Source organism: Sinocyclocheilus grahami, unplaced genomic scaffold, assembly GCF_001515645.1.
Source record: "Sinocyclocheilus grahami isolate Dianchi unplaced genomic scaffold, SAMN03320097.WGS_v1.1 scaffold293.1, whole genome shotgun sequence".
Classification (NCBI taxonomy): domain Eukaryota; kingdom Metazoa; phylum Chordata; class Actinopteri; order Cypriniformes; family Cyprinidae; genus Sinocyclocheilus; species Sinocyclocheilus grahami.
Window position 1 is genome coordinate 929415 of NW_015505472.1, and position 26266 is coordinate 955680.

A 26266-nucleotide genomic window follows, 5' to 3' on the forward strand; every position below is an offset into this window, starting at 1 on the left:
AATAGTTTATCCTTCATTCTGGACCACAGGTCAGTTTTTTCACTTTCTGCATTTTCATCTGACCTTCAGTGTCAACATGTACATATCTTAAGGGATTGTTAAAGAGTAGCCTAATATTTAAAGGAAGATGGAGTAAGATCCCCCCCCCCCCCCCTTTAATACTCCTCCTGACTGTAGATGTCACTGAATCTCATCTCAGCACATTTATTTAATAGTTATGCTCTTTTGAAGGCAAATGTAATTAATTTAGATTTGTATTGTTAATTGTTATTTTATATATATATATATATATATATATACACACACAGGTGCATCTCAATAAATTAGAATGTCATGGAAAAGTCCCTTGGAGTATAAGTCATTGTTTAATAATTTTTTTTTACATACATCCTCATTATTCATCATAACCTATAGGCTAATTGAATACATAGGCCTGTATTAAAAAAATATACAGTGTAATTCAGATGTTTCTTTTTGTCTGGGATTCATCTGATTTGTCATGTAATTGTTCAACTAAATTGTCAAAATGCATACATTTACTTGAATGTTTAATTTAGTATTTCACGTTACTGACACTTAAAAAAATCATAAAAATATGTGTTTTAAAAAACTTAGGGGGATATCTTTTGCCCTAGATAGGGAGTCATCTTACCACAGTGGGGAAAGATGGCCTTTTTTCCTGATTTTTTATTTTGTGTTATAAGAATTAAATTAGCAATTATTTCCATTAATTTCCCTAAATAATATATTGGATGAAGCATCATTATCCTGTTATCCATACTAATGTTGTTTCCAAATATGTTACAGTTTAACAATAAATTCACACCTTAAAGGGATAGTTCACCTTCAGTTGCTGGTCCCCATTGACTTGCATAGTGTTTTTTTTTCTTTTCTTCATACTATGGAAGTCAGTGGGGACCAGCAACTGAAGGTGAACTATCCCTTTAAGTGAGGCATCTTCCGCCATCAATATTTCCATGTGGCTTATTACAACAAACATGTCTTATGCTAAAATTAAATAATACATTAAACTAAATATAAACTACGAATATGCATAGTGTATATTTTTTGCCATTACATTAGGCTACTGAAACTTAATGTGCTTGAAAATACAATGGCACAATGCATAATTAGGCTACATTTTCTTTATGTAAAATTGTGTTTGCTACTTTATTTCTTTTGATTTATGGGGTTAAATATGACCAGGGCATTTCTTGGTAGTTTTGAATGTGATTCACCCTGACAGTCCAATCAATGTCAAGACCCAAATATGAAGGAAGTAGTAAAAATACAGCTGCAAAGATGGATTTTGCTGAAAGTTTAATTCTGTGTGTGTTGGTTTTTCAGGTGCCCAGGAAGTCAAAGCTTACAATCCACCGGAATTTGAGAGATGATGAAGGCTTCATCATAAGACATTTTGCTGGCGCCGTGTGCTATGAGACTGTAAGGTCCCAATTCACTTAGTTCATTCTGAATCCCTTTTTGTATGGAAACAGTCTTATTGTTTTAGTTCTGTAACGTGACAATGTTTGACATAAGTTAATTAATTTGTGCCACACTGTAAAAACAATTGGGGCCTTGGGGGAATCCCTTTAGTAAAGTTGGTACCCTTTGGTAAAGTTGTTGGTTTTTTTGTGAGGTTGACTTTGTGTTTATTTCTGTGCCCTGTGGGTTTTGTGTGTATATGGTGTATGTGTGTGAGCAGACCCAGTTTGTAGAGAAGAATAATGACGCCCTCCACATGTCTTTGGAGAGCCTGGTGTGTGAGTCGAAGGACAAGTTTGTCCGGGATCTCTTTGAGAACAACTCCAATTCCAAGGACTCAAAGCAGAAGGCTGGCAAACTCAGCTTTATCAGTGTGGGAAACAAATTCAAGGTGAATCTGTCCTTTAGCTTTACATTACTATTCTCCTGATAGTCAGGTAACACATTTTGTCAAAGTTGTTAACAGGCCTGAAGATAGGACAAAAAAAAAATGAAGGCCTCAAAACTACAGGCTTTCCTCAGATTAGGAGTTCCTCAAATGTTTGTCTTTAGACCGCTTTAGATTTTGTTTTGTGGGGCTTGCTATTCATCAAGTTGTTTTCTTTTTGATCCTCTTGGTAGTTTTGTGAGAGACGTTTTACCTTTTACCTGGTGATCTAATTCCTTTCCTTCTAACATTTGCCCTTTCTCCGTCTTCCTCTCTTAGACCTTCTCCTGTTTCTTCAGCCTTTCCCTGTGAAAAGTTCTGGGGCTGAAATAAATATGTAAAGAGAAACAAGGAAAAAAAGTGAAAAAACTGAAGCTTTTGTAGGGTAAGCCTGGCTGAAATATTCAGTGCCGGCACCACAGGGTAACCTGCAACCTCATAAACAAATGCAGATCTTAGTTTTCTCCCACCCTTTTCTTCAAACCTCTTTCACCCACTTGGTCCATTGCCATGTCTTTGTGCCAGTGTGGCTGCCACATTTTTGGTCTCTGTTGTAGTTGTTTGTCATGAAATCATACACATGGAATTTATACATTAAGAGAACCTTCACTGTAAACACATCACCATGCCATTTATGTCACCATTATATACTGAATTTGTAGAAAAGATCTTCACAGTTGGACTAATACCGGCATAATGTATGACTGTAACTTCCTGTGTGTGTCAAAATGTGTGATACCATTTGCATGGCAGCACAATTCTACAACTGTGTGCAAACTGATTTATTTATTTTTTTTTACGAAAAGATACTCTTAATTAAAATGTACAGTACTCACTCTCACATTTCATTTCTGATTAACTTTCATAGACCCAACTGAACCTTCTACTGGAAAAGCTACGCAGTACAGTGAGTAATGGGTTATTTACTCATTTTAAAAACGCTGGCCACTTGTTTTGGTTATTACTGAGTGTGTCTAATGCATGCTGCAAACCAGGCGGCACAGCAAATGATGCAACGTGACAGTTGCTGATTTATGGCACTAGTAAATGACACATTAAAATGAACAAAATATGCTTGTTTGCTTTGCATGTCAGGCTGTCTAAGTTGGCCATTCTTGGCCAGAATATGCTGTATGGACCCTTTTCACAGACTGTGCAATGATGCAAAAAAGTAAATCTAGCTATTGTTTTTTATATTTTATTTTGTTTAATGATTTAATGCATATATTTAACACCTTAAGATATATTATCCTGGTATTTAATAACAAACAAAAAAAGTCAATGCTGTTGTAATTAATTTTTATTTATTTATTTATTTTTAAAATACAGCTGCTAAGCAAGTGGCTGTAAATTTGTCATCTTTGTCTCTTTTGATTGTTGCAATTTATTGTTTTCTTCCTCTTTTGCAATTTCGTAGAAACACAATAGTGTTTTTAAAAAAAAATAAAAATTTTATTTGCAGTTGCCGAAAATATTGTCTTTCATTTACACTAACGTTTAAACATTTGGGTCAGTAAGATTAAAGAAAAACAAAAATTATTCAGCAAGGATGCATTTATTTTAAAGTGACAGTAAAGATATTTTTAATGTTCCTGCTGTAGTTTATTTCTGTTTCAATCCTGCATATGTGAAAAGGGTCCAGTGTAGACCAGATCCTAAACCATTTAGTCAAAGGTCTTGTCATGCTGACTATAAATAATATAATATATATATATATAAACTTAAAATATATTATTATAACTATAAATAATATAATAATTTCTCATGTGTGTGTGTTGTAAAGGGCTCTAGTTTTATCCGTTGTGTCAAGCCTAATCTGAAGATGGTGAGCCACCAGTTTGAAGGAGCTCAGATTCTTTCTCAGCTACAGTGCTCGGGTATGTATACAATTTTATAGGTGTATTTTTTTAAGTTTCCAATTCATTTCACAGCACTTGTGGTAATGCTTCAAATATTTCAATTTAAGAAAACCTGTCACAAATATACAGCACTCATCAGTTGCAAGCTCCGTTTTAAAACAAATCCCGATATTGCCTATGGTGCGGCCATATTAAATGTGAGCTCCACTGATTTTTCATTATGTTTTGGAGGTGGTGTTACCACAAGAGTTTTTGAAGGTTGCTGTTATTGCTTTTTATAGGCTGTTAGCAAAGTTTTAGAAATAAACTTTCAGGCAAGAGATATAAGAAAAGTATATCCTAGGAGCTGCACTGGTATGTCGATTTGCCAATTAGTTCGATACTTTAGACCTTCGTTGACTAGTCGTGCACCACATGAGATAAATGTAGACTCATCAACTACAGTATTCACCTAGTAGCAAGTAAGTACTAAGTAAGTTCTAAGTGTCCTAGTTTATACTCCTATAAACTCATTCTGTGAGTTTTGTTGATAAAGGCAAGCAGGCAAGCACTTCAGTTACAGGTTGAGTGCACATTACAAAGAATAAGATGTTGAATCTCCCTTTAAACTTGGTTCATGCTTTCATGCTTGCCTGTAATGCAATAAATCCTGTATCTTCACCGGCTACATGATCTGTACTTCTCTTCTCCTCTCAGGCATGGTATCAGTGCTGGACCTGATGCAGGGTGGCTTCCCCTCCCGAGCTCCGTTTCACGAGCTTTACAACATGTACAAGCAGTACATGCCCAACAAGCTCACAAGGCTTGATCCTCGACTCTTTTGCAAAGTAAACCTCTATTGTTTTTGATCTTGATTTGCATCTAAAATGAATAGCTCTTTCTATTCTTATTGTTATTCCCATGATGTTCTTGTGTATATAATTAGGATTAGTATGATAGATGATGGCTAGCTGGATTATTTTTAGAAAAGGCTATATGACCTTTCATATCCATGTGCCAAAGCACACACAGAGTAATCCCTCATTGATTTCCATGATAAATGATAGTGGTTTATCATCGGTAGTTACAGATGCATTTGAAAGTCAAATTGCATTTTAATCATACACCCGTGGTTAAATATAAAGTATTTACTTAATCATAAAATGTACAATTAGATCCTACACTAATACAGTATATGAGCAGGCTGCAATTTAATGATTGATTGCAGTTATTGAAAATTACTCCTTTATTCTGATGATTGCATCATGCTTGTAATGCAATGTCTAGAGTATAATTAAGGTTTAACAATAGTTTTTTTTTTTTTAATTCCTGTCAGGCCTTTATTTTGGATTTTCACATATTTTAGGAGCATTTTTTATGTCTGAAAATGTATTTATATTTTTTCTTTAAATGTTGTTTTTCCCCTGTTTGCAACAATTTGTTTTTCATTTGCAACAACAGCTGGAAATGTTTACCTCTATAATGTAACTCTTTGACAGCTATAATCTTCATAAACACTTTTGCTGGAAAGTGGTATAAGTTGCAAAACATTACTACAGTGCCCATTACTAAACATCGGTTACAGTGTGGTCATGGTGTTTTTGCATCTATTTGGTATTTCTGAGCTCTCAGTGACGAATATGAATTATTTACTGGCTCATTGGAAAGGAAAAGTCTTTTAAAAGTCTATTTTCTAATTCTTAGAAATGTGTTATTTAGATAATGAAAAATCAGGCCTTTAGTTTGTGTTAGCATATTTTAGGAACATATTTGCTTTATAAATGTAATTTTAAAACGGTTTACAACTATTTGTGTTTTTCATTTGCAATACCAGCTGGAAATTTTTCCACTATAATGTAACTCTTTAACAGCTACAAACTTCATAAACACTTCAGCTGCAAAGTGGCGGAAGTCGGAAAACATTACTGACTTGTTTATTGTTTTCAAATCATTCTGATTCTAACTCACGAGTCACTCTTGCAATAATGTTAAAAACTGCACAGAAAACCAAATGTTTAAGTTTCCAAGGCATGAAAACATCAAATGTAACATCATTGAAACAGAAGAGTGTAAGCACTGGCCTGAGGCCATCATGCCATTCTTATTGATCTCTGATAGGCATTTAATAAAGTACGCATTCTGCTGTCTTGATTGTATTGTCTCCTTCTGCAGGCTCTGTTTAAAGCACTTGGCCTCAACAAGAATGATTACAAGTTTGGCTTGACCAGGGTTTTCTTCCGCCCTGGGAAGGTAATAATTTCTTATGATATTTCTCATGAGGGTTGGAATAATACAAGACTGTTAAAACTGCTATACTGTTTCATTAAGCTGGCACACATGGGAACCTCATAGGTGTATTTTTTTAAGTTCCCAATTCATTTCACAGCACTTGTGGTAATGCTTCAAATATTTCAATTTAAGAAAACCTGTCACAAATATACAGCACTCATCAGTTGCAAGCTAAAACAAATCCCGATATTGCCTATGGTGCGGCCATATTAAATGTGAGCTCCACTGATTTTTCATTATGTTTTGGAGGTGGTGTTACCACAAGAGTTTTTGAAGGTTGCTGTTATTGCTTTTTATAGGCTGTTAGCAAAGTTTTAGAAATAAACTTTCAGGCAAGAGATATAAGAAAAGTATATCCTAGGAGCTGCACTGGTATGTCGATTTGCCAATTAGTTCGATACTTTAGACCTTCGTTGACTAGTCGTGCACCACATGAGATAAATGTAGACTCATCAACTACAGTATTCACCTAGTAGCAAGTAAGTACTAAGTAAGTTCTAAGTGTCCTAGTTTATACTCCTATAAACTCATTCTGTGAGTTTTGTTGATAAAGGCAAGCACATATAGTGTTCAGTTACAGGTTGAGTGCACATTACAAAGAATAAGATGTTGAATCTCCCTTTAAACTTGGTTCATGCTTCAGCTCTGGCCTGTAATGCAATAAATCCTGTATCTTCACCGGCTACATGATCTGTACTTCTCTTCTCCTCTCAGGCATGGTATCAGTGCTGGACCTGATGCAGGGTGGCTTCCCCTCCCGAGCTCCGTTTCACGAGCTTTACAACATGTACAAGCAGTACATGCCCAACAAGCTCACAAGGCTTGATCCTCGACTCTTTTGCAAAGTAAACCTCTATTGTTTTTGATCTTGATTTGCATCTAAAATGAATAGCTCTTTCTATTCTTATTGTTATTCCCATGATGTTCTTGTGTATATAATTAGGATTAGTATGATAGATGATGGCTAGCTGGATTATTTTTAGAAAAGGCTATATGACCTTTCATATCCATGTGCCAAAGCACACACAGAGTAATCCCTCATTGATTTCCATGATAAATGATAGTGGTTTATCATCGGTAGTTACAGATGCATTTGAAAGTCAAATTGCATTTTAATCATACACCCGTGGTTAAATATAAAGTATTTACTTAATCATAAAATGTACAATTAGATCCTACACTAATACAGTATATGAGCAGGCTGCAATTTAATGATTGATTGCAGTTATTGAAAATTACTCCTTTATTCTGATGATTGCATCATGCTTGTAATGCAATGTCTAGAGTATAATTAAGGTTTAACAATAGTTTTTTTTTTTTTAAATTCCTGTCAGGCCTTTATTTTGGATTTTCACATATTTTAGGAGCATTTTTTATGTCTGAAAATGTATTTATATTTTTTCTTTAAATGTTGTTTTTCCCCTGTTTGCAACAATTTGTTTTTCATTTGCAACAACAGCTGGAAATGTTTACCTCTATAATGTAACTCTTTGACAGCTATAATCTTCATAAACACTTTTGCTGGAAAGTGGTATAAGTTGCAAAACATTACTACAGTGCCCATTACTAAACATCGGTTACAGTGTGGTCATGGTGTTTTTGCATCTATTTGGTATTTCTGAGCTCTCAGTGACGAATATGAATTATTTACTGGCTCATTGGAAAGGAAAAGTCTTTTAAAAGTCTATTTTCTAATTCTTAGAAATGTGTTATTTAGATAATGAAAAATCAGGCCTTTAGTTTGTGTTAGCATATTTTAGGAACATATTTGCTTTATAAATGTAATTTTAAAACGGTTTACAACTATTTGTGTTTTTCATTTGCAATACCAGCTGGAAATTTTTCCACTATAATGTAACTCTTTAACAGCTACAAACTTCATAAACACTTCAGCTGCAAAGTGGCGGAAGTCGGAAAACATTACTGACTTGTTTATTGTTTTCAAATCATTCTGATTCTAACTCACGAGTCACTCTTGCAATAATGTTAAAAACTGCACAGAAAACCAAATGTTTAAGTTTCCAAGGCATGAAAACATCAAATGTAACATCATTGAAACAGAAGAGTGTAAGCACTGGCCTGAGGCCATCATGCCATTCTTATTGATCTCTGATAGGCATTTAATAAAGTACGCATTCTGCTGTCTTGATTGTATTGTCTCCTTCTGCAGGCTCTGTTTAAAGCACTTGGCCTCAACAAGAATGATTACAAGTTTGGCTTGACCAGGGTTTTCTTCCGCCCTGGGAAGGTAATAATTTCTTATGATATTTCTCATGAGGGTTGGAATAATACAAGACTGTTAAAACTGCTATACTGTTTCATTAAGCTGGCACACATGGGAACCTCATAAATTCAGCTATATAAATCTCAATGTGTGTCTGTGTTTGCCTCAGTTTGCAGAGTTTGACCAGATCATGAAGTCTGATCCAGAGCACCTGGCCGAGCTTGTAAAGCGGGTCAATAAGTGGCTGGTGTGCAGCCGCTGGAAAAAGGTCCAGTGGTGCACACTGTCAGTTATTAAATGTACGTCACCCTTCATAACCACAGAAACTGCCTTTCAAAAAAGCAATTAGAAGCATCCCACGCCCTCCCATTCACCTTTACAGTGTTACATCTTCTTCCTCTTTCTTTTACTTGGCACAGTGAGGAACAAAATGAGCTTCAGGGCCAGTGCCTGCATCAAGATTCAGAAGACTGTTCGCATGTGGCTATGCAAAAGAAGACACAAGCCTCGGTATGTACACACACACACACACACCAGCATGCCTCTATTAGTGACCGGGATTTCTCATGCATTGCAAGCTCAGTGTGAGGATCTGTTTTCCAACACTTATGTCAGTGTGGTGTCTCTGTGTTGTTAGCATCTATTTGGTGTTTTTGGAAAGCTGTCAGTGAAATATCTGAATTGTTTATTGGACAAATCTTTTAAAAATCTAGTTGAAATTGTCTTGCAATATGTATTCATGTTTGCTTCATATGGTTTTGAAAAGCTTTTTTTCCCCAAGAAAAATTTAAAATTTTTACTATCTTGAAACAATCTTAAAGGAACAGTTAATGCAAAAATGAACATTTGCTGAAAGTTTACTCGCCCTCAGTCCATCCATCTTTTAAAAATCTAGTTGAAATTGTCTTGCAATATGTATTCATGTTTGCTTCATATGGTTTTGAAAAGCTTTTTTTTTCCCCAAGAAAAATTTAAAATTTTTACTATCTTGAAACAATCTTAAAGGAACAGTTAATGCAAAAATGAACATTTGCTGAAAGTTTACTCGCCCTCAGTCCATCCAAGATGAGTTTCTGTTTCTTTATCGAAACCGATTTGGGGAAATGCAGTATTACATCACTTGCTCAGCAGTGGATCCACTGCAGTGATTGGGTGCCATCAGAATGAGAGTCCAAACAGCTAATAAATGCATTACTTTAATCCAGTCTATCAGTTAATGTCTTGTGACGTGAAAAGCTATGTAGCAAATCCTTCATTACGATGTTTTTATCTTCAAACTGTAATCCATAATAACGCTTCCTCTAGTGAAAATTATAGTCTCAATCATCTCGTCTGAATATGTTGGGGGATTTTGATGCGAGAGGACAACAGGGGATACAGATTTTCACTGCAGGAAGGGATATTATGGACTCGTTATAAATCCTTAATGATAGATTTGTTTTATTGCAAACACACAGCTTTACACTTCACAAGATGTAAATTTAAGAACTGGAGTTGTGTAGATTATTTGTGGATTATTGTGATGTTTTTATCTGCTGTTTGGTCTCATTCTGACGGCACCCATTCACTGCAGAGGAACCACTGGTGAGCAAGTGATGCAACGCTAAATTTCTCCAAATCTGTTCCAGTGAAGAAACAAACTCATCTACATTTTGGATGGTCTGAGGCTGAGGAAATTTTCAGCACATTTTCATTTTTGGGTGAACTATTCTGTTGTGCAAAGGCAAAAGACCGTAACTTCGTTTTTGGTTGAAAAATGAGTTGTTGATATTTTTGAGACATTCAAGACCTCCTTTATCATGTGGATAAGTATCTTGAGTCAATTCCGTTGTTTTTTTTCTGAGAACATAATGGGTTATTTTAACAGTAACTTCGAAAAGCTCAGGAGAAAACAAGGCAGAACACTGTATAACTCCAGTTACTGCTCTTTGACTTTGCTTTAGAACGCTCAGATTGAGTTACAGTGTTCTGCCTTTGTTTAGCCGTGCGTCAATATGAAGTTACTGTGCTGGCCTGGAGTATACGGGATTCTGCCTTTGTTTTACTGTCCATTAAAGTCTGCCGCATTTAAATTACAGTGTAGCTTGTGTTATTTCATACATCTATCTAATTCATTTGTCCAAAAAATTGCAGACAGATCGCGATCTACCAAACTGCTCCATATAACAAAACACTGTAAACAAGCAAAGACTATATAACTTGGCTGCAATAATTAATCGTAAATAATCTTTAAACTTTTTCTTTCTTTTTATAAGGCAGATTATTCTTTATTCTTAGTGCCAGCATGTCAGTCTGGGGCTGCCCACTTTTGCACGCGCGTGGACTTGAACGCCGTGACAGCATAGCATGATCACATAAAATCAGTAGATTTCGCAATTAAATCCATATCCTACCTTTTCTTGTAACCCGATAAAATCCATGGCAATGAACGTCATCGGAGATGTTTAATCCACAAGCAATTATTCCTACTGGTTGGCGTTCACATCAATCCACAAGTCGTTCTTTTAGTTAGGCTATTTTCATTCAATTTGATGTAAAAGCAATAGGTTAAATATGTCTTGCATTCTTTAATGTTAGTGAACATTGCAAATAAATTGGTTGCAAAACGATATCCACTCACGTTTAACTTTTTATCTGATTGTTACGATCAGAAAAAAAAATAAATACAGTCACATTACTGTATGTTATAGCCTTCTAATGATTTTGTAAATGGTGATCAGCAATCAAATATTGTATATAATGTGGCTGTTACTGCCTTTTTCCTTGGCGTGACTTCTCACTATTTGCCGACAATGCAAAGGCAGAGTACAGTAACTTCAAAATAGGAGTAAAAATCAAGTTTGAGCTCCAAATTTTTTATGTAGATAATTTTCATTACTAAAATATCTAACTGAAAATACAGTCACATTACTGTATGTTATAGCCTTCTAATGATTTTGTAAATGGTGATCAGCAATCAAATATTGTATATAATGTGGCTGTTACTGCCTTTTTCCTTGGCGTGACTTCTCACTATTTGCCGACAATGCAAAGGCAGAGTACAATAACTTCAAAATAGGAGTAAAAATCAAGTTTGAGCTCCAAATTTTTTATGTAGATAATTTTCATTACTAAAATATCTAACTGCCAGATTTTCAGTGTCCTACCTATAATTAATTTGTCTGGACAGATAAAAATCTTTAAAGTCAGTATTCCTTAGTATAATATAATAAATAATAATAAAAAAACTTGATATTTAGTTTTTATTTTATGTTTCCTAAAATGACCCAAAATATCAAAATGAGATCTAATATAGAAGAACATTGAAGATATCATTGAAGAGGTGTACAAAATATGTATTTTTGAATAAACTAATAGACCCTATTCTCTTTTCTCATGGCAGCATTGATGGCATGATGAAGGTGAAAAATTTGAGGAAGAGGATGGAGAAATTCAATGAAGCTGTGATTGGACTCAAAGAGGGAAAACAAGAAGTGAGCAAACAGGTTGAGGAACTGGCCGCCTCCACCGACGCCCTCATGACCAAAATCAAGGTGAGGTTTTCCACTGGAAAACCGCCCAAGGTCGTCAAACCCCTTTTCACCTCCTTCAGCTCACAAAGCACAATGATGTTACATGGTGTAGCTCTTTTCTTAGTCTGCTGTCGTGTATCGGTTTCCATGCATATTTCAACAGGTGTGTGTTTTTCCATGTCCTGATGAAGGCGGTCTAAAGCTGTGGCTAGAATTGTCTGCCAGCTTCAAGTGTCTCTCTTCTTAAGTTCTTAGGGCTCAAAGAAAGAGAACAGAAGTGTTTCATCTCATTCAGCAGAAAATCTAGCACTCAACAGCAGAGTAAATAAATACAAAGTATGCAAATCGACAGTCGACAATGAGATTTCTGTCTGTAGATCATCATTGACATTCGCACCACATGCTGTCAAGTCGATTTTCAAAGCTTTGCCGCATTATGACGTTTCTAGTGTTGATTTCTTGCCTTCCTCCGAACTTTCTGCTTTGGCTGATTGAATGCAGTATATGCATTGTTGTATTCTCTACATGGAGCCCAACCTCATCTGTCAGACTCGGAGTGCATTATTGACACGGAGCTCGAGAGACATTGCACCCTCTCCCTGATAGATAGCTGGCACCAGAGCTGAAACTTTTCTACCTGAACATTCTGTTCCTCCCTTTAAATGAGATGCGCTCTGCACTTCTGCACCCGTGATAGCCCTCTTTGTTATTAGCATAGCACGTTTTGATTAGCATGTGGTTTTTGATTGGCAATGCCTCCTATTACCTTACCATCTGGACTGGAGATTGCTGTGGCCTCCCTGGCTAATAACGTAGATTGTTCTATCAATGGCTGTCATTCAACACACTAGCGCGAACTCATCTAGCGTTAGGGGGTGAGACGGACCTTGTCATTGCGTCCCCACCCCTCTGCAGTACAATGATCATTCACAATGCTTGCACCCCTCCACGCACCTCTGGTGCTCTGCCAGATGGCACAAAATCCACATCCAGGTTTAATGAATATCTGCAGGATATTAAAACAACTGCGGTGAATGTGGCCCAGCGTCACCGCTGTCGCCGAGCTGATGAGTAACCACTGAGTTGCTGCCACTTTCTTGTGAAACCCTTGTTCAAATTTGTTTAATGAAGCACCAGAAGAAAAGCTTTTTAAAGAAGCTACTGTAGAGTTCAACCAAGTGGCCTGTCCTGTCATCATATGTCATCATTTACTCACCCTAATATCATTCCAGCCTCTTATTATTACAAAAGGAGATATTTAGGCAGAATGTGCAAGCTTCTGTTTTCCATACAACAAAAGTGGATAGTGATTTATGCTGTCAAGCTTTAAAAAGTATACAGTATAAAAATAAGTCAAATATACAACTGACAAACACTAAGACCTCTCGTGGTAAACAATAACCAACAGATCAAACTGAAGATGTTATTCACTGAAAATCTTCCCCTCAAAATCTCATTTGCAGTCATGTTTTTAAATACATATGGAAATCAATGGTGTTTGCCATCGGTGATGTCAAACCTGCCTTGACATGTCCAACAGCATTATTATTTAGTTGCAAACAAGCTCAAGTGACAACACTTTTGGTGAGTAACAGGAACAATTTGTTCTTCACAAAAAACTATTGTATTGTTAGGGAACACAGTTTTACCCCATATGACAAATACGTTTCAATGAAGAACTTTTAAGAGTCAAGTTAAAAGTTGACTGAAGTCAGAGTTCTCCACACTTTCAAAAGCCATAGAAAATGAGTAATCTAGCCTCTAATTTAGAATACAGAAACACTAGTATTATAGGCATATAGATAACAAATAAAACAAAACATCACACTCTAGAACTCTTGATTCATTTGACTGCATGATGAATCAAATGAATTAATTACAAACAATTGCATCTTTTATTCTCTGGAAGCTGGGCTAAATGAATGGGTCAGACTCTTGGTCATATACCAAATACAGACATTGAATATAACATTAATACCAGAATAGATGCAATGGATTTAAGAAAAGTACAATTCCCAATTGAATTATTCCCTATTCATTATATAACAAAAGAGGAGGGCATCCACTCCTTCAAGACAAATACGTTTCAATGAAGAACTTTTAAGAGTCAAGTTAAAAGTTTACTGAAGTCAGAGTTCTCCACACTTTCAAAAGCCATAGAAAATGAGTAATCTAGCCTCTAATTTAGAATACAGAAACACTAGTATTATAGGCATATAGATAACAAATAAAACAAAACATCACACTCTAGAACTCTTGATTTTAACTTTTTTATTAAATTACATAATTTAGTTTTATGTAACGTAAATGTGATTACCACATAGCTTTATAGCCAGTTGGCTGCTCCATTTATACAAGTTATTTATTCATTATTCATTATTAATGATAATGTCATGTAACAATAATATTAAATATTATAATAATTAATTATAGTATAGTATATAATATATTAATAATAAATAGTATGTGCAGTACAGTATAGAATATATCTTATAATATTAATAAGACCCAGAATCCCATTGTCAAAAGTGATGGAGAAGATCATTCAGTGTGGCCTGCTTTTTACCTCAGTAATCTAGCCTCTAATTTAGAATACAGAAACACTAGTATTATAGGCATATAGATAACAAATAAAACAAAACATCACACTCTAGAACTCTTGATTCATTTGACTGCATGATGAATCAAATGAATTAATTACAAACAATTGCATCTTTTATTCTCTGGAAGCTGGGCTAAATGAATGGGTCAGACTCTTGGTCATATACCAAATACAGACATTGAATATAACATTAATACCAGAATAGATGCAATGGATTTAAGAAAAGTACAATTCCCAATTGAATTATTCCCTATTCATTATATAACAAAAGAGGAGGGCATCCACTCCTTCATTATGACTTCAGAAGACTTGGTACTGTATCATGCTAACTGACCTCACATCAGATAAATGACTGACAACCCAAAAATCCTAGCAAACTGCTGTGCTGTCTTTTTTTATTCAGTTTTGTTTGTCAGACTTACTAAACTATCGGTGACATACAAGCCTCCTTTTTTTGGGTAAATATTGGGATTGCGTAAATACAAGTGTTGAATGAGTGGTAGACAGCATGAACTAAACTTGCACATTTTTAATGATTGTCCAAAGGCAATACATCTCTACATTTGCACAAAAGAAATGAATAGTAGAATGCAGTATGGTGGATATTTTTAGAAAGTGATGGTTTAATTAGTGCTTTTCTGACGACTTGACGCTTGTGTAGATTTCCCCTTGTAATTTCGCCATTTTCTCGTATTGTGCCATTATATTTAGATTTCATCATAACAACCTGAAACAAATGTTTTCTGTTTGCACAATGATAAACAGCATTTTACGGAATTAGTTCCAAAATCATCATGCACATCAGTAAGCAAGCTGACTCACTCTTAGAAAGCTGTGAGTGTGGTTAAGTAATCACTGTCGTTGTAAAGTCAAATGTGTGGAACACTTTTAAGATACTTTAATGGAGCTTTTTTTTTTTTGCCCTTTTGGAGCTTGGCAGTATAAATCAACATTTACTTTTACTGTATTGAAAACTGAAGCTCTCATTTTGTGTTTCACAGAAGAAAGGAAGTCACACAGGTCTTGTATTTCTATTGAGTTCAGCACACAACATGACCATGTCTGAACAAGTGACTCTTAAGAGCCTCTTCTTTTTAGCGAATGACAAACATACAGCATGGCCAGTGTTGCCCAATTCCTGAAACAAATGACTCTTATGAGCCAGTTCTTTTAATGAATAGCTCAAAGAGAGGAGTAACCAGTTTTAATCACTGAGTCTGAAACACTTCCCTGTAAAATTTAATTCATATGTAAGCAGAGCAGACATTATAACTAAAATATGCATAAAATATATACAACCCAAATAATTTAAATCAAATCCATTTTAACACTCTCTTTTTGACTTTACCCTCAGTCTACGGTGATGAGCCGCAAGGAGATCGAGCAGGAGTATGAGGGCCTGGTGAAACGCTCGGAGCAGCTCCTCTCCTCAATGCAGAAGAAGAAGCAGGAGCAGGAGGAGACGGAGCGACTCAAGCGCATCCAGGAGGAGATGGAGAGAGAGCGGAAGAGGAGCGAAGAAGAGGAGCAGTTGCGCAAACAGGAGGAAGACGACCGCCGCATGTAAGTCACGTCGCAAGTTTCGAATCGGATGAACCATACATTAGGTCAGAGTCCCAGCGCGTTTGAAAGAAGAACAGGAGCTGAAAAAAAGGGTGTGGGAGGGGATTGGCAGAGAGATTAATACATCACTGGAGGGTTCGCCTTGACCTGCTCTCTCTTGTGCATTCTCCAGAGCCTGCTGTCATGGACAGCATCTGTCATCGTTTCACGAATCAGGCCATGATGATATTTCTATGTTTATAGTCTTGTCAAAGAATATTCAGTTCCACACAAGTAGATGCAACAAAAGCAACTTTTATCCCACTGCATGCTTTATGTTTGGTGCGGCCCATCCACCCTGGAGCCCTTCCTTATGGATTACTAAATTATCTGGATTTAATTTTTTAACTTTTTTATTAAATTACATAATTTAGTTTTATGTAACGTAAATGTGATTACCACATAGCTTTATAGCCAGTTGGCTGCTCCATTTATACAAGTTATTTATTCATTATTCATTATTAATGATAATGTCATGTAACAATAATATAAAATATTATAATAATTAATTATAGTATAGTATATAATATATTAATAATAAATAGTATGTGCAGTACAGTATAGAATATATCTTATAATATTAATAAGACCCAGAATCCCATTGTCATAATGTGATGGAGAAGATCATTCAGTGTGGCCTGCTTTTACCTCATACATTTATTGGAGCCAACATTTTGCTGTACAACTCCAGTCAACATACATTAACAACAACTAAAGGTTTGGATTAGCCTTAAGTTCTTTGCACACTCTGTATGGAGAACTTTTTAAGAATGCTGTCTGCTGTGCCATTATGAATTTGAACCTGCCCCTTATAAAATATTATAATTTTCTTTGTTTTCTGGCCAGGTAAGAATACTAGCTTTTAAAGCGAACCTTTAAAAGTTTATCTGCATACATTAATAATTATGACATTTTACAAAATAACATGTTAAGAATTGCATTCATTCTTTTGATGGCTCTCACTAAATATCGAGGGTTTCATATACAGTAGGGTCCAAAACTTTGAAAATCTGGTCACAAAATCTGGTATTTAAAATCCAATTTACAACTGGAAATAAAGTTTTAGGATTATGATGTCCTGTAAAATTAGTTATAAAAATAGGATATTACCATTCAAAAGTGTTTTTTGTTTGATAAATTATTTTATTCAACAAGAACACATTAAATTGATCAAGTGACAGTAAAGACATTTATATTATTACAAAGATTTCCATTTCAAATAAATGCTGTTCAGAACTTTCTATTCATCAAAGAGTCACAGTTTACACAGAAATATTAAGCAGCTAAACATTGATAATAATAAGAAGAAATGTTCCTTGTGCACCAAATCAGCAGTTTAGAATTGTAACACTGAAGACTGGAGTAATGGCTGCTGAATAACTTTGCCATCACAGGAATAAATTGCATTTTAAAATATATTAATATAGAAAACAGATGCTACTTCTACTATGACATTTCAACTATTTCAGCTCAAATGTTGCTTTCTTTAAAGCAAAAGTGTAAATTGTAAATGTAAATTTAAATTAGAAAAAAATTAATCCAGTGCTCTGAGACTTTTGGACCCACTGTAATGCAAATTGCACTCCTTTATTGTGAGCAGCAAAACATTCACTTGAAATTATATAATTACTGTACCCTCCATGCCCCCTCTTCATGCTTATGTTTTAGAAATCTCCCTATTTTCAAGGTCTTCAGTTTGGCAAAGTTGCATATATCAGTACCCAAATCCATTAACAACAAAGTGCAAAGAAAGATGCAGCAGATTTTGTTGGCTGTTTGTGAGATGTATAATATACAGTGGGGCAAATAAGTATTTGATACACTGCCGATTTTTCAAGTTTTCCCACTTACAAAGAATGGAGTCATTAACGGTCCACCCTCAATCTCTCTCCCATCAGGAAAGCCGAGATGGAGCAGAAGAGGAAACAAGAGGAAGAGGAGAGAAAGAAAAGAGAAGAGGAAGAGCGAGTCATGCAGGTGTGTATGTGTTTAAGTGCTCCCTCTGTGTATTGATTCCTCTCCTCCGCTGACTCCTTCGGAAAACCAAATGCCCACTCCGTCTCACGCTGGCATGTTCAGAGCTGGCCAGGACTGGCTGTTCTGCAGGCATAATCATGACTGTATTGAGCTGCCACAGTGGCCTGTGGGTTTATTCATCAGCCCCTGCCTACCTCCTGGGGCTGGATTATGCTGCGTCTGTGGAGTGAAAGTCCTATGTCCCCTCTCTCCCAATGGTGATGCTGTGTTTGGGGGCTTGGCTGACTTCCCTTGCGCGCTGCTCCCTGTGAATGAATGAATCGTCCTGCAGAGACACTTTGTGCCCATGCTGCCCGAAAACTGTTGCACACTCTTCACAGGCTTCTGTGCTGCTTTCTATTCTATTCTATTCTATTCTATCCCAGGGCTAAATCCTGTTTGATCTATTTTCAATCTACCCCATTTTATATTCAACTGTTCTATTGAATTGTGTTATGAAAATTCTCTATTTTATTCTGATTCTATTTTCTGTTCTGAGGCATCTTCCCTGTTCTATTTTATATATATATATACAGTATATCCTTCTGTGCCATTTTTTAACACTGTTCCATTTTTTAAAAGCTCTATTATTTATTAAAACCCTATTCTATTCTATTCTATTCTATTCTAGAAATTACCTGTTACTGTGACATTTATGTTACAGTTCTCTATTTTATTCTGATTCGGTTCTATTCTTAGGCATGTTTTTTAATGTCTATTCTGTTCTATAGTATACTATTCTTTTCTATACTTTAAGATAATTATTTAATTCCTTCTGAGCCATTTTGGTAACACTTTAAAAATAAAGTTCCATTTGTTAACATTAGTTAACTGCATTTGTTAACATGAACAATACTTCTATAGTATTTATTTTATGAGTTCATGTTTCAGCGTTTACTAATACATTTTTTTAAATTTGTTGTTTCATGTCTTTCTCTCTTTTTCTCTATCTATCTCCCCCTATATATATATATATATATATATATATATATAAGTGTGTGTGTGGGTGATTAATGTGAACTCATCCAGGATGAAGCGCAAATGGACCCCAGCCTGTGCACGTATACACACACACACACACACACACACACCATAATAAAATAATAAAGTCGACATCTCAAACGGCGTCACCAGGTGAAGTCAAACAAAGGAAGACTCCACGCAGGGTTGTGCCCTGGTTACCATTCATAAAACGCACATAAATCGCAGATATTTTTAAATGGAGATTTCCATCTGAAAAGAGCCTGTATGGTCTTGAGTGGCGACAGAACAACAAACAAAGAACAAGGTTCTGCCAGACAGCGTAACATAAATGCCATGAATCATTTTTACTGCGGCCAACCCATGTGTCTACAAAAGCAGGTAAACAGAAACACGAGATGCCTGCGGTGCAGCACTGAGAGTCATATTTCATTTAGTTAATGGAAGTGGACAAAGAAGTGTCACCTGTTCCTACTTTATGTATAATAAAATAAAAGGCTGTTCTGCTGTTATTACATGTGCTAACTGGGTGCTAAGAAGACCGTGTTGTCATCCAAACCTCTTTTTTGTGCTTCCTCTCCCCTCCAGTGATGGTTGTACAGGTGTTTGGTTCTTCACAGAGATGTAAGACCTAGAACAGGCCTCTTTTTTTCCCTTGATTTTCCACTTCATTCAGTCTAACCACACTCACCCACAATCACATCCTGTCCCCCTAATCTCACCACAACCTAGAAAGTCACGCTAAACAATGGGCAAATTCTTAGTTTTGATATTAACCTAAATACTTCATAAAGTACATGAATAAATTCTTTTATTAGAGTTCTTGGATTGAATAGAGACCTAGCACGTGGTTATATTTGTAGATTTGTATTTTCCAACAGAAATGGAGCGTGAACCAATTAAATCCAGGACACAGAACTTGAGTGTTGAAGTTTTTTTTTTTCTTCTTACAAACAAATTTCAAAGTTCATTCTTTGAACAACCCCCAACACTAAATATGAATATTTTGCATTTAATATTAATATACAATAAAATAAAATTGTTTGCTTGACAAATGATAAAATAGGCACAAAAATCACATAAACTTGCACTAAATGAAGGATCCAAGTCATATCTAGAGATCAGATTATCATAGAGTGTTGAGAATGGGCTCTTTTGACTTCGGAAAACACTTATCAACACAATATAGAATGTATAGGAATGCCCTGGCAACCACTCAAAATACTCTATTGTTGTGGCATCTATTTTTTTTACACTTAAGCACCACTCATATTTTCCTCAGAAAATGTTAAAATTTAGTTGTAGATTAGAAAAATTACTAATTCAATTTAATTATTAAAAATTGCTAAAGAAATCATAGACATAGAAAGTGCTTTTAGGAGTCTCTTATAGGTGTTGATCCATTTTGATCTTATTTCCTTTTTCTGTTATGCTAGGAGCTCAACAACCCTATTTCCATTTACTTATGTTGCCTCAAAATATGTGTTGAATTTATGCATGTCTCAAGCTCTCAGCATGAACATTTTCAGCGCTGGTTGATGGTACTTGAGAAAGAATCTTGCCTTTTTGTTTTAGTGTTTACTGAGAAGGGTTGCTTTAAAAGGAAAGATAATTTTGTTGCAGTGTGTTTATGATTCTCATTCTTGTGCTGTCATCTGGAGTCATCAGTTTCAATTAGCTTATAGCAGAGGGAAATCTGTCACAATAAAATATCAGCCTGTTTGGTCTTCTCTGCACATCACTTAGGAAATGCCCCATATGGCAGTTTACCAGTGCTGTGGAGTCATTAACTAGAAGCAGTGGTGCTTCTAACTACCTAAATTTTTTTAATAATAATTTTAGAGGTTTGGGATATACAGTTCTACTGCAATTTTTACGTATTCTATTTTCTACTGAATGCCATAGTCATTGATTGCTTTAAGAAATGCTTAAAATGTATGAATGTCATTGCTTTGCATAAAATATCAAATGACATCTGCAAACTAATTATGGTAAAATGCAGTCTCAGACACTTTTGTTTACTTATCAGTCTTGAAAATGGTTGCACTTATTATTATTTTTGTATAAACAGCATTTATATGAAATTAGTCTTTTGTAACATTATAAATGTCTTTACAGTCTTGTAATAAAATAATATATAGTAATTTTAATATTTAATAAAATTACTTGAAAAACTTAAATTTATAAATCTTCTGCTTGGAAAATGTGCTTGTGCTATCTTTACAATAAATGGCACTTGGTTTGATATTTTGTTATGTATAATGCAGCAACACTGATACATTTTTTAATATGTAGGACACTTTTGTTTACTTATCAGTCTTGAAAATGGTTGCACTTATTATTTTTGTATAAACAGCATTTATATGAAATTAGTCTTTTGTAACATTATAAATGTCTTTACAGTCTTGTAATAAAATAATATATAGTAATTTTAATATTTAATAAAATTACTTGAAAAACTTAAATTTATAAATCTTCTGCTTGGAAAATGTGCTTGTGCTATCTTTACAATAAATGGCACTTGGTTTGATATTTTGTTATGTATAATGCAGCAACACTGATACATTTTTTAATATGTAGATATTTTTTGGGGCTGCTGTATATTTTAAAAGGTATTTCCCCCATTAAAGGGGTGGTTCATTGCGATTTCACTTTTTTAACGTTAGTTAGTGTGTAATGTTGCTGTTTGAGCATAAACAATATCTGCAAAGTTACGAAGTTCAATGCAAACGGAGATATTGTCTTTTAAAATTCTGGCAGTTTAATGCCTACAAAAACGTCTGGTAGAGACTACAACGGGTTACTTCCCGGGTTCGTGACATCACAAACCCAGATAAACCCCACCCTCGGGAAAAGGAAGCAAAGGGGGCGAGGCCATGCTGCGCTGCTTTAGAGAAGAGGAAGAGAAAACTTGAAGTGCACATAAAAATCTATTCATATATGAATCGCAATTCTGTCTTCTAATGATTCTAATGGATTCACAAGTTTCAAAATCAATGTTCTAAAGCAGCGATTCTTAATACTGTTCCTCGCGTCCCCTGCTCTGCATCTCTCTCTCTCTCTCTCTCTCATATTCAGCTCAACTCCGACAATTAACTGTATAAGCTGTAACTGTATAAGCAACATAAGCAGTAGCATTTATAACAGCATATCTAAAAGTATGAGACAACAACAAACAAAAAACATAGGCCTACCATTAAAAGCCATGCTTGCACAGGTTCTGCACGATCCTCTTCATAATATCCTCTGCTTCTCAATCGGGCTCAAACTGATAAGCGATATTAATCAGAATCAGAATCAGAAAGAGCTTTATTGCCAAGTATGTTTGCACATACAAGGAATTTGTTATAGTGTCACAAGCTTCCAGTACACTGAGACAACAACAACACACAGATAATAAAAGTGAGATGTGAATAAAATACACATGCATAAATATAAACCACAAAAAAAAAGAATAAATTGTATGTACAGGTGTGCTATAGATGGAATAGGAATATAATAAAATAAAATAAGTTGTAGTTGTAGTTGTTTACAATACAACTGGATCACATGCCGCTGAGGTGAGGGGCGGGACGGTTAGACGTGCACTAGAGGCGGTTTAGCCAATCAACACACTGGGCTAGCTAACCAATCAGAGCACATCACCTATTTCTGAGGGTGGGGCTTCATAAAAACAGGAAAAGATCAGCCCGTTTCTCAGAGAAGGGACAGAGCTGTGTGGAATAAAGGTAAATTATGTGAAAAATAATGTTTGTTTGTTTTGTTTTTTTTAAACGAAGCATTAACACATATCCCCATAAACACAATCAAGCCTAGAAAAAACCCAGTGAATCACCCCTTTAAGTAGTTTTAATGTAGTTCAGTACTTTTTGTTATTAGTTTGAAATGTAGTAATCACTTTCTTAAATGCTTGCTCGACTGTAGTTTAACTGCTTTGAATTATGAGTAGCTTCCTCAGCACTAGTGTTGACATTTCTTTTCTGTTCCTCTGTATGTTTGAGTTAGCACTGCGCTTACACCTGTATGAGTTAATCAGCAGGGTTGCTGGTTCAGTGACTTCTCTCGCAGGGTCTCCGTTAAGCAGCTTTGCTCTTCACAGCTGTCAGAGTTGACAGAGTGTCGTAGGATTCGTAGGAATAGGAATGTCGTAGGAGTAGGATTGGAATTATGAGCTTGTTATTGAAGTAACCTAATCAAACGACAATCTCTCATAAGGTTATCAGAGTTAATCATTCCTCATACTATTATACAGTGGTCAGCGTAAATGAGTACACCCCCTTTGAAAAGTAACATTTTAAACAATATCTCAATGAACACAAAAACAATTTCCAAAATGAAGTTTAATATACCATCTGTTTAACATATAACATGAAAGTAAGGTTAATAATATAACTTGGATTACACATTTTTCAGTTTTACTCAAATTAGGGTGATGCAAAAATGAGTACACCCCACAACAAAAACTACTACATCTAGTACTTTGTATGGCCTCCATGATTTTTAATGACAGCACCAAGTCTTCTAGGCATGGAATGAACAAGTTGGTGACATTTTGCAACATCTATCTTTTTCCATTCTTCAAGAATGACCTCTTTTAGAGACTGGATGCTGGATGGAGAGTGATGCTCAACTTGTCTCTTCAGAATTCCCCATAGGTGTTCGATTGGGTTCAGATCAGGAGACATACTTGACCACTCAATCACTTTCACCCTGTTCTTCTTCAGAAATCCAACAGTGGCCTTAGATGTGTGTTTAGAATCATTGTCATGTTGGAAAAGTGCACGATGACCAAGAGCACGGAGTGATGCAGCTTCTCTTTCAGTATAGAGCAGTACATCTGTGAATTCATGATGCCATCAATGAAATGCAGCTCCCCGACACCAGCAGCACTCATGCAGCCCCACATAAGGACACTGCCACCACCTTGTTTCACTGTAGGCACCATTTGCATTTTTCTTTTTATTCCTCACCTTTACGATGCCATACAGTTTTGAAGCCATCGGTTACAAAAACATTTATCTTGGTCTCATCACTCCAGAGTATAGAGTTCCAGTAGTCTTCATCTTTGTCAGCATGGGCCCTGGCAAACTCTAGGCGGACTTTTTTGTGCCTGGGCTTTAGGAGAGGCTTATTTTCGTGGACGGCACCCATACATGCCATTCCTCTGCAGTGTATGCCATATTGTGTCACAGGAAATAGTCACCCCAGTTTGGCTTTCTACTTTAGATAACTGCAGTGAACTTGCATGCCAATTTTCTTCAACCCTTCTCATCAGAAGACGCTCCTGTCAAGGTGTTAACTTCCGTGGACAACCTGGACGTCTCTGTGAGATGGTTGCAGTTCCATCTTTTTTAAATTTTTGTACCACTTTTGCTACAGTATTCTGACTGATAAGTAAAGCTTTGCTGATCTTCTTGTAGCCTTCACCTTTCTTGTGTAAATAAATTATTTTCTTTCTCAGGTCTTGTGACATTTCTCTTCCATGTGGTGCCATTGCTGACAGCATGAAATGGGAAGGGGTTTTCTTTAAGTAACCCTTTTATAGTGAACTGTCAAATAATTAGACTCACCTGTGGTTGAATTCTTGTTAAATTAGACATTTGTATTCTAATATTTAGCTTTGCTCCAGAGACTTTCAGTGGGGTGTACTCATTTTTGCATCACCCTAATTTGAGTAAAACTGAAAATTTTGTTCTCTAAGTTAAATTATTTAAGTCAAACAGATGTTATATAAAACTTAGTCTTGTCAACATTTTGTAAATTGTTTGTGTTCATTGAGATATTGTTTAAAATGTTACTTTTCAAAGGGGGTGTACTCATTTACACTGAGCACTGTACTTGGGGTTAGGGCAGGGTATAGGAAAAATTCAGATCAGACTGTGAAAGAAAATCTCATAGGAGGGATGTTACAGCAACTACCCAGAACACCCTAACAACACACTAATAACCACTCAGACCCCCCAAAACACCTCAACAACACAGTGTCAAACACTCAGAACACACATCAACTATCCAGTAAGAACCTAGAAACATGACAAACATTCAGTACACCTTAACATCTACCTAGCAGTGCCTGACAACACCTTAGAAACGGGTTGAAAACTTCTCGGAACCTTAGCAACCCCATATTGCCCTGGGAGCCAGCCACAACAAGTTTGGAACAGAAAACACAGCTGACATTTTCTTAAAACGAATGTAGTTCCTCTCCTCATGCACAGGCTTGTTTGAACCAGTTCAGTGAAGCTTCACATCTAAAATCTTACCTCATTATATTGGATTTACTTTGAATTGCTACTTTCAATTGCCTATTTTTAAAACGGCTGAATTTATATGCATTTGGTCAGTTTAAATTACGAACCCTATAACTCTGTGCACACTCTACTAAAAGACTAATTAGACTGTGGCAGTGGTATCACCGGATGTTTTATTTATTTCTTCAGCCAGCCAAGACCACCTGAAACCATATAAAAAATCCACATGCGAACAGTTGTGATCACATAGTACCCAAGCATTGAATTTGATGTATTTAGTAGTGCCATTAGGATTTGAATCAGGGCGGTGATGTTTTTGCCATTGCCCCACAGTCCTTGGGCGTCTTTAGTAAAGAAGACAACAATCCCTTCTCTGATTAGCTTAGCGCTCCCTGCACCGTGGGAGTCAGGATTGCAAAAACCCACGCAGAGCTCACCTCTGGCCTCACCCTCGCTCACCATTAACCATCGTTAACCGCCATTAACCACCGTTGCGGCTCAGTGTTGCCAAGGCTGCATCTAATTTGCTCAGTGAGGTGTTAATTTGGCATGATCCGTGCTATTTCCAAGTCACTACAAGTTTCAGAGAGAATGTATCTTCACATAAGCAAAAGGCCAATTAATCATCTGATTGTTCTGTGGCTTAGAGAACATTTAGCAGCTGGTAACAGGAGCTTAGGAGATAGATCAGAACATTTGCCTACTGTATGGAGAAATATGAAGCTAAGAAAAACTCAAAATTGTTTCTCCTCTGTGCAATTTCAGGGGTGCGCAGGTGCAGGCCAACAAGGTGGCAGCCGGGGTGAAGAAGAACGACCTGAGCAAGTGGAAGTACGCTGAGCTGCGAGATGCCATCAACACCTCCTGTGGTAAGAGCAATCAGTCCCCTCAATCTGATCGCAGAACTTCCTGCTCACCTGAAGCTGTTCATGTCAAAAAGCATGTCATTTTGGAGAGTGGAAACTGTCATGTAATATTTTGGAAGATGGAGGGACTAGCATGTAACATTTTGAAGATGGAAAACAAGCATGATGGTGAT

The 26266-nt window shown here is 36.0% G+C and overlaps 1 protein-coding gene across 1 annotated transcript in view; it reads left to right on the forward strand.

Annotated features, from left to right (window-relative positions):
- Positions 1-26266, forward strand: part of LOC107600844 (unconventional myosin-VI-like) — a 64364-nt gene that overhangs the window by 31909 nt on the left and 6189 nt on the right. The window contains exons 18-31 of the mRNA XM_016292816.1: positions 1348-1443; positions 1706-1876; positions 2781-2819; positions 3696-3789; positions 4468-4598; positions 5923-6000; positions 8433-8562; positions 8683-8773; positions 11646-11796; positions 15732-15940; positions 17878-17956; positions 19010-19056; positions 19565-19600; positions 25993-26096. Coding sequence (XP_016148302.1) covers positions 1348-1443; positions 1706-1876; positions 2781-2819; positions 3696-3789; positions 4468-4598; positions 5923-6000; positions 8433-8562; positions 8683-8773; positions 11646-11796; positions 15732-15940; positions 17878-17956; positions 19010-19056; positions 19565-19600; positions 25993-26096 — 1456 coding nt within the window. The remainder of the gene's footprint in view (positions 1-1347; positions 1444-1705; positions 1877-2780; positions 2820-3695; positions 3790-4467; positions 4599-5922; positions 6001-8432; positions 8563-8682; positions 8774-11645; positions 11797-15731; positions 15941-17877; positions 17957-19009; positions 19057-19564; positions 19601-25992; positions 26097-26266) is intronic.